The sequence below is a fragment of the Vulpes vulpes genome, chromosome 15 (assembly GCF_048418805.1).
Source record: "Vulpes vulpes isolate BD-2025 chromosome 15, VulVul3, whole genome shotgun sequence".
In the NCBI taxonomy this organism is placed as follows: Eukaryota; Metazoa; Chordata; class Mammalia; order Carnivora; family Canidae; genus Vulpes; species Vulpes vulpes.
Window position 1 is genome coordinate 57,703,026 of NC_132794.1, and position 16,657 is coordinate 57,719,682.

At 47.0% G+C, this 16,657-nt stretch overlaps 1 protein-coding gene across 5 annotated transcripts in view; it reads right to left on the bottom strand.

The window, feature by feature from the left end:
- MYO5C (myosin VC) overlaps positions 1-16,657 on the bottom strand; it is a 93,534-nt gene that overhangs the window by 51,767 nt on the left and 25,110 nt on the right. For all 5 annotated transcript variants that reach the window (XM_072738560.1, XM_072738559.1, XM_072738557.1 and 2 more), the window contains exons 9-13: positions 11,751-11,857; positions 8,263-8,528; positions 4,526-4,607; positions 3,013-3,153; positions 1,207-1,332 (exon numbers count right to left, since the gene is read on the bottom strand). In XM_072738560.1, the coding sequence (XP_072594661.1) occupies positions 1,207-1,332; positions 3,013-3,153; positions 4,526-4,607; positions 8,263-8,528; positions 11,751-11,857 (722 nt within the window). The remainder of the gene's footprint in view (positions 1-1,206; positions 1,333-3,012; positions 3,154-4,525; positions 4,608-8,262; positions 8,529-11,750; positions 11,858-16,657) is intronic.

A 16,657-nucleotide genomic window follows, 5' to 3' on the forward strand; every position in this document is an offset into this window, starting at 1 on the left:
ACAGTCACAGGTGCCTCTCTTGGGAGCTCTCGGGGCTGCGGGAAAATGTGCTGACTTGTTGCATCTAAGCATAGCCGTCTCACTTTCAAAATCACTGTATTTCCCTGGCTAAGTAAATTGAGAACCTAAGTTAATCTTACAGTGCGTGTGGTTTCTCCCTACCAACCTGCAGTCTACCCAAAATGCTGCTTTGAAGAGGTTCTTCTTAGAAGTGCCAGGGGTGAGAGAATTAAATGTGAAGAAACCAAGTACCATGAAGAGGGTCTCGAAGTAAATCCCATATGTGTATGGGAAAGTCTGATACCTTTTTTCCCCTGCTTTCCCCCATGGGATCCCAGCTGTGGAATTGCAAAAGACAACAACTAGAAAATATAACCTCAGATATTATCATTCACGTCATATGCATCTTTGCAGGAATCAATAATGCTACCAGGTTTTTACAGTGCTCCTCTAGTCTACAAAGTTCATCACAGAATTTCTAGCTTGTTGTCCCCTCCCCTGCCATCTCAGTCACAATGAATACTCTGACTCCCAGCACTAGCACTGTTCCCATGATCCCAAGGCACTGACCAGGCCCCTAGGGTGACACCCAACTGCTAAGGGCAGGAGTTTCTTAGGGAAGGAAAACAAAATGAGACATATGTTTATGGCAAGTGGTGATGGTGATTTTTCTTTTTTCCCTCTTTCCTAAGCTTTCTGTAATGTAATTTTTAAAGAACTTCTTCTTTTTATTAAAGTCACATGTTTCATAAAGAATAGATCTATAAAGAAGAAAATAAAGATCACCTAGAAAAAGCAACATCTTGGGCTAGCCTATGTTACCACTGCAAAACATATACTGCAATGTAATAAAGATAGAAAACTTCAAAAAAAGATACAGCTTTCATTATAGAAAACAATTATGCTGTTTTGAGGACAATTTCATAGAGGAAAAAAACTGATAAGACACTAATGAAATCACAGTAAAGCCAAAATCAGAAATGAGGTCTACTAGCAGCAGACTTATCTTTAAAGCAGTACAGCTGAAATTCATATTTTGCAATAAAAACAAATTAAAAACTGTTAAACACATGCACACGTATCCTTCATCACAGCTATGTGCCAAGTGTGCTTGAATCTGGCCAGAGAAGTCCCTGGCTTCTAGCTGCACCTAGGAAACCACACCAGCTCCAGGGAAGACAGCACTGCTCCAGACCCTCACTGTACCTTGTCAGCAAAGTGCTGGATGATAAAGGATGTATTTGACATTCTGGGTTTTTCGAACAAAGAGTTCTTGTTGACAAAATTATTATATAGCTTTTGAAGCCAGTTTTCATCAGTTCCTTGTGGTAACTGCAAGAGAAAAGCAAACCAAATAGTAGGGAAGAAAAGTAGAGATGAGAGATTAATAGAGGCACAGAAAAGTTCTAATTCTGACAAACCAAGGTGAACTGATGCCTCAGGGTGAGCTGCTTACATCTGCAGCTCCTTTCTATAGAGCAGATCAAGGCACACGTCTGTCCTTGATCCTAACAGTCTTTAGAGTGTCATTTAAACAGACATATTGATGCCCTTTTAGTAGAACAAAATGTTATAAACTAGAAGGAAATGGACATAGAGTGACTCAAGAGTGAAGAAATTTATTTTTGCAAAGTGGCAGTATTCCTATTATTTCTTCCCAAAGAAGTCTAAAAGGTTTAGGGGAAAAAATAGCATAGATTCCATTACATGAATGTGAGTTCTGTTCTCAGTTGCATGGGGGGAAAGGCGAATAACCTAAATGTAGTGCTCCCCACCTCGCCTCCATCTCAGGAAAATAGCATTTTTTTTTTCATTTTACAGCCTATTGAATAACCACTTCCTCAAACAAAGCTAGTTGCAAAACTTGTTCTTCATACTGGTGATATGGAAGTGATCGGTGATATTCAGCCCCGGATGAATACCCCATTGTGTCCAAATGACTCCTGCATGCTGCTCTGTGATAGTGATCACCTAGCGAACATCTGTGTAGAGGAGGTACAAATATTTCCTAGAGGCTGCCTTGGCCTGTGCACCCTGCCCTCACTAGATCATTCCAGAATGCTTAGCTCTGCTGCCAGCCCTTTAATCTTGTATCACTCCAGGGGCTGAAACACGGGCAGTACCAGAAAGGATAATCTGTGAGAAAAAGTGTAGAATTGAGAATTTCAGGGAGAAAGGCCAGTTAGTCTTCAACATTATGACTTTTTTTTTTTACTTTTTTTTTTAAGAAATAAATCTCTGGAAAAGGAAACTAAACCTATGTTTAAACATCATAATACAATCTTTAAAAAATATTTATTTTTATGTTAAACCACCAAGTTTGGGAATAATTTATTTCTTTTAATTTAAATTTTAGTGAACATACAGTGCCATATTGGTTTCTAGAGTAGAAACCAATTCACTGAGTCATCACTTACACATAACACCCCAAATTACAATCTTCAAACCAAAAAACAAATACTTTTCTGGGGATTATTTGTCCCTGTGACCCCATGAGGGACACTGCTAGGCTGGCCCACTGTAAAGGTGGCTCTTTCTAGAGGGAGATAATAACAGGAGAACTAGAGACCTCTTCTCTTGAATTGTATGATACTGATTTTTCAGCTACACCTCCCAGTGGATGACTCACAAGAAAGAGGAAATAAAAGAAAACTCAATTCTTGTTAGTCATTAACAAGTGGTATGAGGTTACCTGCTATTTTCACTTCCATTCTACATACGCCTTGGACAGCCTCAAAGGGCTTCTCCTTGCTGGACATGACCTGAGATGCTGTGCACAGTACCTAAAGGTGGGCTACACATGAAGAGGGTGGGAAGCTCAGCTGGCCCTCTGGGGTTCCTGCTATGGACTGCTATCCCAACATTAACATCATCAATTGGGTAACATGTCAGGAATTCACACACACACACACACACACACACACACACACACATACACACATAAATCCAGTTTGTAATATTCTCATCTGTTACTAGGCAGAAGTTGAACAACAACAAAAAAATTTAAGTTACCAAGCATTCTTCATCCAGTAGTTCCAAAATACCCATTTTTGCTTCAATCAGGTCAATAACTGGTTGATTGTCATAAAAATCTATCAGTGTCCAAGGGATATCTTCCTTCATGTATTCTTCTTGTTCAAGTTTAAAGACATGCTGGAAATCCAGAAAATAATAGAGTAAATAAAATAGAACATTAAAGTGTGCTTCCAAAGTCCAGGGCATGAGCATTTGGAAAACACAGATACCTGACTGGTTTGTAATGTTTAGGGAAGACTTTGAGGTGCAGATACCCATGATGGATGCTGCAGAGTTCCTGACATGATCCTCCCACCTGGTCTGAGTGGGACCCCACATCCTGTTGCCTCCAACACGGAGCCCACTCAGGGTGGTCCTGCAACCCCTCCCTGTTCACAGCACTGCCGCTTTCCAAGACAGATGCAGCCTCTAGGGCTGGGTGGGAGCCAGCCTGCCTGAGAATGCTGGCTGTGAGGCCAGTGTCAGAAGCCAACACGTGGACAACTTTGTTCATGACTAGTTCAGGCCATAAGGGTGCCAGGGAGGCTCCCCAGAGGTCTGGCTTGGGCTCATCCTAACTGCAGGTGGTGGGGAGAGAAGGGGTAGCAAGGAGAAAGCCTCCCACAGAAGATCCCTGTGCCACCACAGAAGCCCAATAGGAGGTTGAGAAACATGACTCTTATACAAGGCAGAGAGAGCAGAGTAGTGATGGGGGAGGAGGGGAATGCAAAGGATGGTGGGGTGACTTCAGGTGAGTCATGCAGCATATCTACCTGGAATAAGCTTTACTTGTAGTTATGAAATGCTAAACTTCTAGGGAATCCTTGAGAATGCTAACAAAACATAAATTTGCAATGGGGTGAAATTTAATGTTATACATGGATTAATTCTAAAGTGCGCAAAAGGAAAGAAAAGAAACACTTACTGACTATGATTCAATGTTAGGTCTACTCCTCATAACAATATTAGGCAGGCGATACCCGTGACTTGTTTTTCCAAAAGAAGAAACTGAGGTTCTGAGCCTGAGGTCTCAGAAGAAGAAGGTGGGAGAGCAGAGAGTCAAAGCCAGTTCTCTTTGAGCAAAAGTCCATGCTCTCCACGATGTCATACTATTTTTTCTTCAGGAATTGTTTGAGAGAAGCTTAATATCAACAGATGAGCAGGAATTTGCCAGATCAAGAAGAAGGGATGGGGAAAGGACAGGAGCCAGTGGGTTATGGCACAGAGGGGAGCAGGTGCAAACATAAAGAGGCTTGCAAGGCCCTGGGGCCTTCAGGAAACTCCATCATTTGGTCCGGCTGCTCAGAGGGTCTGTGAGCAGGTGCAGGCAGGTGGTGGACTCGGCTGAGAATCGGGCCAGGCGGCTAGATGGAATAGGCTGGGAAGGTGTGATTTCAAGACAGGGCCACAAGGTGGTGCAGTGACCCAGCGTGGGGCTCCTCTGAGGAGAGGCCGTGGTGCACACGCAGGGCTGAGAACCAAGTTTCAAGAAGGCGGAAGAGTCACCTACCAGGTTAAACTGCTGCTGCAGCTTCTCATTAGCGTAATTGATGCAAAATTGTTCAAAGCTGTTCACGTCAAAGGTTTCAAAACTGAAATATGGTTTGAACAAGTTAAAACATCCGTGCAGGGCACATACATTTGTTTACAGATAAGCATTTTTTGACAAACTTCATAGTTTAAAAGTTGGTTGTTTTCTGCAAGTTTTAACTATGCTTCATAGCTTCTGGTTTTAATATCCTGGCAGTTTATAAATCATCTTTTTCCAGGCGGCCTCTGGAAGGAATCTGGTGTGTACAAAACACCTACCCTGAGGCGGCCTCATGACAGGCTGGTCACAGTGGGCTGTATCGTTTGCTTCACATAACAGCGCCCACAAACAATTACTCTCTTTGTGGATGAGGAGCTAAGGCTGCGAGAGGTCACGAAGCATGCCTGAGGTCAGGGAGTGCCGGACTCAGCGGAGAACCTGCCTGCCCCCAGCACCTATGCTTGGGCGGGGGGCGGACAAGGCCGCTGTTCCCCACTCTGCTGAGTGAGGGGCGGCACAGCTCTGCCTCCCCACGGCCTGGCCCCTCCCTTCAGGGTTTGGAAGACAAGGGCAAGGTCAGTAAAGAGCCTACAGCACAGCAGACGCCGTGGCGTCTATTTTCAGACTTTGAATACTTGTCTCTAGAGTTGCAAACCCAGGGCCTGGGAGGAGGCAGGTGGTGAGAGAAACAGGAAGCAGGTGGAGGCAGCGCTGCCCTGAGCTGTGCGTGGGCCACAAGCAGGGCTGTCCCCCGGGGCCGCTGTCGCTCAGCTCCTGGCCGTGACCAGGACTAGCACTGGGCTGGCTGTGAGACCGCCCGACCCCCAAGGGAAGCTGGGAATGAACTGGCGCGTGAACTCTCTCACTCTGTAACCTGGTGTGGGCTGTCTCCCAGCCAGGTGAACGCTCCTGCCAGGAGGAAGCTGAGCGCTGCAGGTATCGGGGTTGGTGCTCGGCCACCTCACTTAACCCTGACGCGCCCCAGGGTGCAGGACCAGCCGGGACCCCTCGTCACACCTGAGGGCCAGAGGCCAACAGCAGCAAGTGGTGCCAGACAAGCAATTTGACCCCAGCTCTGGGGTCTCCAAAGCCTTGGTTCTTAATGGCTCTGATCGTGAGTGGTTCCTGCTGGCTCCAACCACAGGTTCCCTGGGAATCCCACTTGACTAACCCAGATTGGCTCAGGTAGGAATTTCTGAGTGGGTTGAGGACCTGGATGGTGCTCTAGACAGCTCCAGGGTGACTCAAAGCGAGTAGAACCCACATAGCTCGGGCTGGGGGTGAGTCCAGAGGGCCTCGTGGTGCTCCACAGCCCACAGCCAGGGCCAAAGGGGAGGCTTTCTAGAGCAGGGGTGGAATATCAAATATCAATTATTTTCTTGTCCTCTTACATACACTCCTTCCAAAAACAGGCCCTCAGATCTAAAGTTCAAAACCCACGGAAGGACCTAAATCTTGAACCTAAAATGCCAGAAGCACATTCGCTATTACAACACTTCACATGTGAATGATGCTTATGGTTCTTAAGATGCCTTCACAATTTTTTCCATTTGAAGTTCATCATAACCTTGCACGAGGGGCCCCAGCTTACAGAGGCAGAAACGAGGTTTGGAGAGGTCTTGTGACTTTCTTGGGGCCACACAGTGGTGCCGCAGCATTCCCTCTCCGGGTCCTGACCCCCAGCCCTGGGCCTTGCTCACGCTGGGTGCACGGCACGTAGACGCCGACTGGCTGGGGAACCACAAGGCTTCATGTTGTTCTGAGCCGAAACCTCAAGGCTCACAGCTTTGCCTGTCATCACTTTCAGTGCTCGTAACTTCTCCTTTGAGGCTGCTGTATTTCCAGGTCCAACTGAGCCCAGTTCTCTCAAAAGCTGCCTGGCGTGCGTGAGCCGGGGCTGATCCACAGGAGCATGCCAGACGGGGAGAGGCCTGAAAGGGTTCGGCCCAGGCAGCAGCAGCACTGTTACTCAGGAAGGACCTCATTCTTTTAGAGGGGCCCGTTAGTTCTGACATGGCAGCAAGCACTCTACCTTTAGAGTTTTTGAAGAGGATTTTAATTTTAAAATTTTAATTTAAGATCTACTCTAAGCATGTTCTTATAAATTTAGTTACTGTCTCAGGTTTGCTCACTTAACCAAAACTTCGAATTCCTTATCCCATGGATCTGACTCCTGCCTGCCTGACTCCTCACTCACTGCGTGTACTCAGCTGCCTCCTCTCTCCCCTGGCCCCCGTTATCTCTGGCACATCCATCTGCTCTTTGCTTATTCCCATCACAAGAACCATCCCAATCTCTAATTGCCTGCCGGCTTCCTCCACTAAAATTTAAGTCCCAAAAAGACATGGGCCATATGCCTATCCTGTTTATCAATCCCACCCATCACATGTCTGGCACTTAAATAGGTGTTGACTGAATGGAATAATATATCCTTAGAGGACTATTTATTTTTAAGACATTTAAAAACACAGAAAAGAACAGAATACTATAGCAATCACATAACTCTACCAATAATAGAGACCATTGTTTAAAAAGACTATTTCTTTTTAAAAGTCTACTTAGATTCTCACTGGCTCCTCAAATCCTCTTTGTAGCACAAGACAAGGTAAATCATTTACTAGACTATCCCAGTAACGTACCAATATTTTAGAACTGTTGACATACGCTATTAATTGGGAGTCACATGTATTAACTCAGAATCTAAATTAAACAAAGTACCTCCCTTGAGGCACTGTCTCACATTACACAGCTATGGGAAAGCCAATTCTCTGCACCTGGGTAAAAGTTCAACAGCATCATCACGGCCCATCTGCTGTGGGGGCTCTCCCCTTTGAATGGGGAGGAGGGGTTGGCCTACTGCTCACCGGGTGGGAGGGAACATATTCCAGGCTGAGGGGGACACCTTGAATGGAATGATCTGCCTGAGAAACCAGGACTGGTCCTGGGAGGGGTGAAGCATTGAGCATCTGAAGGCAGCTGTTGACAAACAAAAGCCTGAGCACCAAGAAGCCTCAGAGCCTGCCTCCACGCTGGCCTGCCCTCACTCATGCCATCTGGGGATGCTATAAGCATCTTGGGCACACATGTGGCCTTGGATTTAGAAAAAGGAGGACCAGGCAAAGAGGAGGAAGAGCAACTCCAGTGTGGTGAGAACTTTGTCCTCAATGGTATTATGCCAGCTGGAGACGGGCTGGGGTCCGAGAATGGAAGAGGATTCTGGTGTGCAAAGCTGGCTGTCAGAGCCCTGGCTTTGCGCCCACCTCTGACCCTGTGAGCACAGGCAGGGCACAGGATGTCTAGGGCTGTCGTTTGGCCCCTTTGAAATGGGAGAGTTGTGTCAGGGCTCCACCCCCTCATGAGGCCTCCACAGAGAACCAGACATGGGCTCTACCACCAGCTGAGCAATGGCCAACACACTTCTGCGTGTAAGCCTTGGTTGTTTCCCCTCTGCTTGAGAGGCAGAAAGTGCGTGGGGACCACCCAGCACAGAAGCCTCTTGGTGCAGGTCACTGTTAGTTCAGCATCTATGTAACCTGCTCTACATAAGCACGCTGTAGCCCAGGGGACGGAACTTAACATCCACAAGTGCAAACACAGACACCACCACCTTTCTGATCATGTGAAACACAAATGAGAAACCAGAACAAAATGATCTAAAAATAATGGGCATTTGACATTTCAATGAGGAAAGACAGGCTCACAGAAGAGAATCTTACCCATAAATGTCCAAAACACCAATAAAAGTGTGCTGCTTGCCTGAAAACTGCAACGCTTGGTTAATTCTCTCCACAATGAAGTCGAACAGGTGAGCGTAGATCTTTTTGGCCAGTGCGTCCCTGGCGTTGATGGCCTGGGGCCTGGTCATGGGCTTCACCACCGTCTCGGAGGTTGTGATAATTTTGCGATTGCACAGCCACTGAGCAATTTTGCTCCTCTCCAGGCCCAGGAGCTCACAGAACACCTCCAGGTGCCTGTCGTCCTCCTTCAAACACAAGCACAAGCCCCATTAGGGGTGTCTGGCCCTCTAACCCAGCAGCAGCCCACCCAGCAGGGGCCCCTGGGCATCCATCCAGGCCTGTGCCAGAGACAAGGATGAGCTGGCATGAGAATGACCAGGCCTTAGAGGAAAGCAGGAGGGCCGCAGCGGCATGGAGCCTGCATCAAGGCATGGCTATGATGATGCCAGGGAGTTCTGGACTGCATCCCACCTGGGGTTTCATTCTGGCCAAAGAACGTCAGCAGTGAGTAAGGCCACAGATGCAACCCTCCCCTTCCTCTGCATGTGGACACAGCCTCAAGGCTCTGCTCTTCCCTTTGTAACATGCTCGGACTACCTGCCAGCATGGTCATTCACCCTGTCCCTACCTGTGTGGTCAGGGTTTGTGTGGGTGGTCCAGCCCTGAGGTACCTAGATGTCATTGTCAGAGAACCTGACAGTGGGGCTCCTTTAACAGAGCTGGCCTCTCAACTGAGGAGAAATGTGTGGAAGACTTCTTGGCCACACAAAGTGAATCTTGCGTCTCTCCCAGCTGGGGCATGAGAGCTGCCCCACTGGTCAGAGACAAGGAGAGGTCTGTTCCTCTCTGTCTTGAGCCAGCATGGGCAAGGAGTCCTTGTCACATGGCAAGGAGATGTGACCCCTGTGACTGAGCACGATCGTTCCCCTTGGGCAAGGGAACTTCCTAGGGAAGGCTGATCTGTAGAAACCATCACAGCCAATGGGAAAGCCATAAGGTTGCACTTAAAAAGCATCAGATTACAGTAGAGCAAACAATCTAAAAAAAGTCCTGCCGCCTCCTTGCTGCTCACCTACACCCCTTCTGACCAACATCTCAAGAACACAAAGCTTGTATTCACATGCCTGACCTCTTCACTGGGGAACAGACTGGCAGAGCCATGGGTTTTCTTCCTTCTAAGAAGGAACTAAACCATCTGAGTCCAAAACATTCAGCTACAAGTGCAGCTGCAGGGGGAAGGGTAAGGGGCAACAATTTTTTAAAAAATGACTTCAGCCAGATTGGGCTTGCTCGATATTTCAAGTTTCCGATGCAAATCAATGGTATGTATGTTGCAAAGATAGGACCACTCATTACAGAACTGGTAATTTGCTCTCAAGATTCTACCTCTTTTTCAGAGACTTTGTCTCCTCAGATTGATAGACAAAGGATTTTTAGTCTATCATTTTTAACTCCTCCTCCAAAATACTACCTTCATAACAAACTTCATGGGACAGAGATCAGTGCAAGGGCATTTGTTGGGTGGAAATCATACCTTCAGTCTATGGAGTTTGAGAAGAACAAAGGCAGAAACCCGTTTCTTGGAGGTAATCGAGAAGGCACAGAGGGAGAACCACCACCACATGCACACCAGGCTCCTATCCAGGCCTACTGTCCCCCCTCCCAGAAACTCCCAGTCCCATGCCAACTGACCAACTGGGTGAGGGATGGACACGGGGCTGGGGGGGCGGTAGTGGTGGTGGGGGGCGCTTAGTGTGAGTGCTTGAGGAGAGGGAGGAGGATTACTTCCTGGTCACAGGACAACAGGACTGAAGCACTGAGCCAAAGCCCACATCCTCCATCCACTCTGTTTGGTTCTTTCTCTTCCCTGAACTGCAGGTTCTAGAGAGCAGGAAAATGACCAGTGTACCAAATTATCTACCATTCCCACTGAATTTCCTTTGGGCACTCGAAAACAGGTATCGTTATACTATGAACTGAACACTTCCTCCCAAAATTTATATGTTGAAGCCCTAACCTCCAACGTGATGGTGTTTGGAGTGGGGCCTTTGGGAGGTGATTAGGTCTAGATGATGCCATGAGGTAGGGCCCTCACAATGGGATTAATGCCCTTCTAAGGAGAGGAAGAGACTAGAGCTCTCTCTGTCCCTCTCTCTATTGCAAGGGCCCAGCAAGCAGGGGGATGTTTGCAAGCCAGGAAGAGAAACCTCACCAAGAGCTCAACCATGCTGTTCCCCTGATTTAGAACTTCCAGCCTCCAGGACTGTGAGAAAATAAAGTTCTGTTGTTGAAGCCACCCAGCCTTTGGTATTTTGTTATGGTCATGGGAGTTGACCAGATATATATATATATATATATATATATATATATATATATATATATAGAGAGAGAGAGAGAGAGAGAGAGAGAGAGAGAGGGGGGGGGGGGATACATAAAGCTTGAAATGTCAGGTGATCTGGTATTCCTTAGAAGCATTTTTTACTATGTGTTATTTTCTTCTTTGCGTGGCTATTTATGAGAAGAACCAAACACATGCCCCTACTGAGGATTACTTTTCCATGATTCCATCAAAGAGACACACATATAAACTTAACCTGTGTTCATTAAATTAAAAAAAAAATCTGTCACAAATTTACATGGGAATATATTTCCAGAGAGACAGAGTCAGCACAATGGGTGCCTAATGTGGGCAAGTGTCAGGAGGTGGGAGGTGTCCTTTTTGCTCAAAATATTTAGTGTCCTGAGGGCCCTACATGACCTCACCCTCTCCTTGCCCCCACACATCTTCTGGCCTCATCTATCACCCTTTCTTTCACTCACTCCTCTTTGGCTAACCTGACATTTTTTTCTATTTGTTAAATAACACCTTCTGCTTGAGGGCCTCTGCACTTGCTATTCCCTCTATTTTGAATGTTTTCTCCCCACCCCAATACAGGCACAGTTCACCTTCTCATCATCAGGCCTCTGCCCATCGCCACTGTACCAGCAAGGCTTTCTCTGAATGCTCTACACAAAAGACACAGCCCCTCTGTTCCCCTGACTCCGCTTCATTTTCCTTTCTAATGGCCATCACCAGTGGCCAGAGCCCATAAGTGGTGCTCGAGTCTCCTCCTCTCCACCTCCTACCCCCAGATCATGAGCACCATGAAGCACTTCTTGTCTGGTTTTGTTCACTACTGTTTCTCCAGAGCTTGCAACAGGGCTTGGCACAAAGCAAGTACTTAGTAAAATTTACTCAATGAAAGAAAAACACAGAGAATGTATTTTCCCCTCCTCTACTGTTACAAGGGGAAGAATTTTTACTCTTACAAGCCAGCCACTTTACTCTTTGCTTCCTTGCTCCTGACAACTGGTCTCCCCAGAAGACCCAGTGGGCCTGGTGCTAAAATGCAGAAGCAGGGTAACCATGAGATGCCCTACGGGTGACCCTCTGAACACAGGAAGGTAAAAACAAGCCAGTGTCTTACGCTAACTGAGGACCTCTCGTTGCCCACCGCTGTGACCTGCACATTGCCCAGATGCAGGATGGCTGCCAGGATCTTAAAAACATCCATCTGAAAATCCTCCTTGAAACCTGAAAAAAAAAAAAAAAAACATTTCCAGATTAGGATTACTGCATGTCTTCCCTTACCTAATCACTAGTAAGATAGCATCTGAATTCTTTCAGGACACTCTAGAACAGTCTGTGCCAAGACCAGGGACAGGAACGTGAAGCAGCCCCTGGAGAGAATCCGGTTCACCATCCTTGCCACTTTGACTTGTGATGACACAACATGTGGATTCGACAGCCCGCTAGGTTTCCCCTTTTGCCATCGCTGCTAGAAGTGCAACACAAGAATTCATACCCACATCACCATCTCATGTCAGGTTCCTGAGAGAATCAGCTCTCGTTTATTCTATGTGATGTGCTTCCTTTATTTTCACTCTGGGTTTTCTGTTTTGTTTTATTTTTCTTGAATTCCTTGAATTCTAGTGGTGGGGTGCCAGATGGATTCCATCTGCCCCTGCAGCTCCGCATGCTGCTCTCTGCCCCAGGGGGGCTATACTGTCTGCATCAAGGCCATAGGCTCTCATGTCCTCTGGCCTCTGGGTGGGTGTGACCCATGAGGACCTCCTGCAGGAGAGCAGGATTGGGAGGAGAGAAGCACTAAAGAGGTTTCTCTCCCTGCAAAGTTGCTTCAGGTTGTCAGTGTTGCCAACTGACAGGTCACTGTTCCTGGTCCGGTGCTCACTTTCCTCAACCCTCCTTTCTGGCTCCAGCAATACCTCCATGCCCAAATGGTGAAAAGCAGCGAACAGCTCTGCTGCTGACCCTGGCTCCCTACTGCCCCTTATAGCTCCCCTAGACCTGCCCACATCTTTGTAGTTGGTGCTTTCATAGATAAACCCTCCTCCTTATATCCTAATTTAAATGGCCCCTGTATTTCCCATTGGGACCCTGGCTGTTGCAGGTGGCATATAAATTATGAATATATAACATATTCAGTCACCATGGGGCATGGGCACATTTCCTGGAGCCAAAAATAAACCACACTAGCTACTAGGAAGGACTTTGTGTCTAAGACCCATAAATCACAATAGGGAACCTGCCAGTTGTGCACTGGGCTTTGCTAGATCAGGACCGCAAAGCAGGAGTGTGGTGGGTGGGGCGAGGCACCGACTCTGCAGACACTGCAGAGCCTTGTGGAGTGTGGAGTGTGGAGATATCCTCGGAGGGTGGGGGAGGCTCCTTCATGTAGATGTCCCTGCTCCCTGGTCTGCGTGGGAAGGGCAGCTGTCACGGACACCTGTGATGCCCTCCCCCTTCCCCCAAGCAAAAAGCAGCAGGCCCTAAATGCTGAGGAAGAGCTGCCACAGCCACCCTCTGCTTCTCACTTGGGGACATCTGGATTCTTTCGGTAGCAGCTAGGTCAGGTTCTTAAATAATTTCAGAACCTAGAGAGTCTTATCTCCTTCAAAGATCAAATGAAATCAAACCAAAAATATATGGAAGACTCCAGCTCAGGCTGAGTCCAGGCATTTTCTGTCTTCCCATTTGGAGCTAACACCTCTATTTCAAGGACAGATGCCTCTAACAGAAATCAGCCCCCAGCTCCACCTACACCCCGACCCCCACCCCCTCCGTAGGCCACCAGCATGATAACTGGCAGGTAAGTGAGGAGGAAAAGCAATGAAAAACATGCCTTTTGGGAATCTTTGGTTCAGCATTCCTACTCACTACGTCATCGGCCTATAATTAAATCACTTAACTATACCATGCCTTCCAGAACCCACGAAAGTGAAATAACTCCAAAGCAATGATGTGAAAGAGAGAATTTAAGATCTTGGTGGAGGGGTGCTTGGGTGGTTCAGTGGGTTAAGCGTCTGCCTTCCGCTCAGGTCATGAACCCAGGGTCCTGGGATTGAGCTCTGTGTTGGGGCGGGGAGGGCTGCTCAGTGGGGCGTCTGCTTTCCCTCTACCTCTACCCCTTTCCCTCTACCCCTTCCATTTCCCTTTCCTCTACCCCTTCTTGTGCTCTTTCTCTCTCTCTCTCTGTCAAATAAATAAATAAAATCTTACAAAATAAAAATAAAAAGATCTTAGTGAAGTAATTCTCTTTAGTGAGACAAGGTCATGCAAAAGCACTGCTGGCCTGAGTTTGATTTCAATATGAAGTACAATGGTCAAGTACCTTGAGCTTGAGTTCCAGGCTAAGTGTGATTCCTTTCAGGGTGTTCTTTCTGTCAGAGATTAAATGGCCAGGCAAGGATCAGAGGGCAAATTAAATGAGAGTCAGCAGAACAAAGGAAAGGAGCTTTTGGTCAAAGTTATCCCCTTCTGCTTCCTCAGGGGGTAATTCCATGACTAGCTAAGGTGTCTTAGGGGCAGAACTGGAAAGGAAAGCAAATGGAACTCTGTACTCCAGTACTCTCCATGTATCATCTCATCTAATGCTTACAACAACCATATGAAGCAAGCTTCATTATGGTCCCCATTTTATGGAGGGGGAAACTAAGGCATAGAAGGGTTAGGTCACCCTGGGCATGTCATAGCTGAACAGTTTAATGCCAGCCACCACCACAATATGTGAAAAGACCCGTGAGGTTCATGAAGCCATCCGACCTTCGTCCCCTTGTGCATAACATGGAGGCTCCCTGACAACCTCATGCCAAGCAAAGGAATCTGAGCAGACTCCAGAGGTCTATTTCCTGGGTATGTGGAGAAATGGGTTTGCATACTGAACCAGATGACCTCGCCGCTAATTTTTCTATCCTAGTTCCATAACAAACCACAGCAATGGACAGATCAACCAAGTACTTATCTAGCAATTACATTTTTAAAAAGGGTGATCTGTCCAAATATGCTATAAGTGTACCTAATTCAAGTTAGGCGGTCTCCCCTAGAGATCCAGCTAAGAAAGAGAACACTGAGATACAAACGAGAGAACACGGCCAGCAGGGCAGGCAGTACAGCACATTCTCACATTGTTAGGGGAAGCACTATTGTTTAGAACTTTCCGACGTGAAGACAATGTTCTGTATTTGTGCTGTCCAATATGGGGGCTATTTTGTCACATGTGCTTATGAGCACTGATTTTTTAAGGCTATTTCACTTTAATTAAAATGAAATGCAGTCACTTGTGGCTGTGTTGTATGGCACAGGTTTAAAGACCACGAAAACCACACACAGAATGAGGTCATTGGCTGTGGAAATCACAGGGTGATGGCAATCTCAAAGTCACAGTGAGGTCACCCGGGTTCCTCTCCACGACAATAAATGGACCTCTGCAGTCTACTCAAATTTCTTGGCCTGGCATGCATCACAGGGGGACTTCCATGTTGAGACACACAAGGGCGAAGCTAAGATGGCTTCATGAAGTCCATCCGTGAAACTTCACATATTGTAAGAAAATTCTAAGGAATCCATCAACTACTCTCACTCTATCATCAAGATACAGGGCAGTCAATGTTTTTTGTCAGGCTTTGGAGGCTGTACAGTCTATATCACAATTACTCAGCCCTGCCACCACCAATGCATGAAAACAGCCATAGACCATACTTAAACAAATGAGTGTCTATGTTCCAATAAAACTTTATTTACAAAAACAGGCAGCAATCTGCTGACCTCTGGTCTAGGACAATTTTTAGTGATTCATGCAGTGAAGTCATGTTTTCATTAAATATATACTGATCTTTCATATTGATACAGCATGTCATAGCTCATAAACCAGTTTATTATTTTTTTAAATTTATTTATTTGAGGAGAGAGTGTTTGCATACATGCGTGGGGAGGGGGCCGAGGGAGAGGGAGGGGGAATCCTCAAGCAGACTCTCCACTGAGCAGGGAGCCTGATGCCTGGCTCAATCCCAGGACCGTGAGATCATGACCTGAGCTGAGATCAAGAGTCGACTGTCCAATCAACTGAGCCACCCAGGCGCCCCCATAAACCACTGTAGACATTATCTCATAATCCTCACCATATGCCTAATAGCTTGGCATGGGGGCTACTCTCCAAAGAGGCCCCCAGCGTACCACCCTCCCAGGGTTCATGCTCTGTGCAGTCCCTCACAGTGGGTTATGTATGAGTCTGAGCTTTTGACCATTAGCACATGGCAGTAGTGATGCTGCCTGACTTCTGAGGCTGGTTCATAAAAAGTCTGACAGATTCCTCCAGAGCCTACTGTAGCTGGCTCTGGGAGAAGCCAGCCACAACATGGCACAACCGAGACCAGTGTTCTGCGAGGAAGTCCGTGTGGAGAGAGATGCCCGCCCAGCCCCCAGTACTTCTAACCATATCAGCCTATGTGAGAAAGAAGCCTACAGAGAATGGGGCTCCTACCACAGAGGCAGTAGATTGTTTTACTCTACCTCCCCATAAGGCTTTGGAAAGCTTTGTCAAAACATCTAGGCCAGGTGTGCAAGGCTGGGCCAGGTGAGGCGAGCTAGGTGCCAGGGGCTGACCCTGAGATGAGCACCTGAATGCCTCCTTCAAGTTCGTATCCCGATTGTCTCTCCTGCCTCATCCTCATCCTGGCCCAGCTGGTGTGGACATTTGTGCAAATGATCTAATTTGTATAAGACGGTGCAAAAAATTGTGCTGATGATTTCCAGAGATTAGGAAAGGCTTCATCGAGAAGGGGATGGTTTTGCTCAAAGGACGGTTAGGGCTTGGACAATAGGAAATAGAGACCAAGCGCAGGCAGTTATACTTAGCAAGCTCCTGCTACGTGCTCAGCCTGGTACCAGGGGCTTTCCACACACATTTCCTTACCAGTTATTATGAGAGCCCTGTGGGTAAGGAATATGGCCATTCTATAGATTGGGAAACTGAGTCTCAGAAAGGGCAATCTCCGTAGAGTTCTGCCAATTAGGTTTTGAATCACTCCCAAAGCT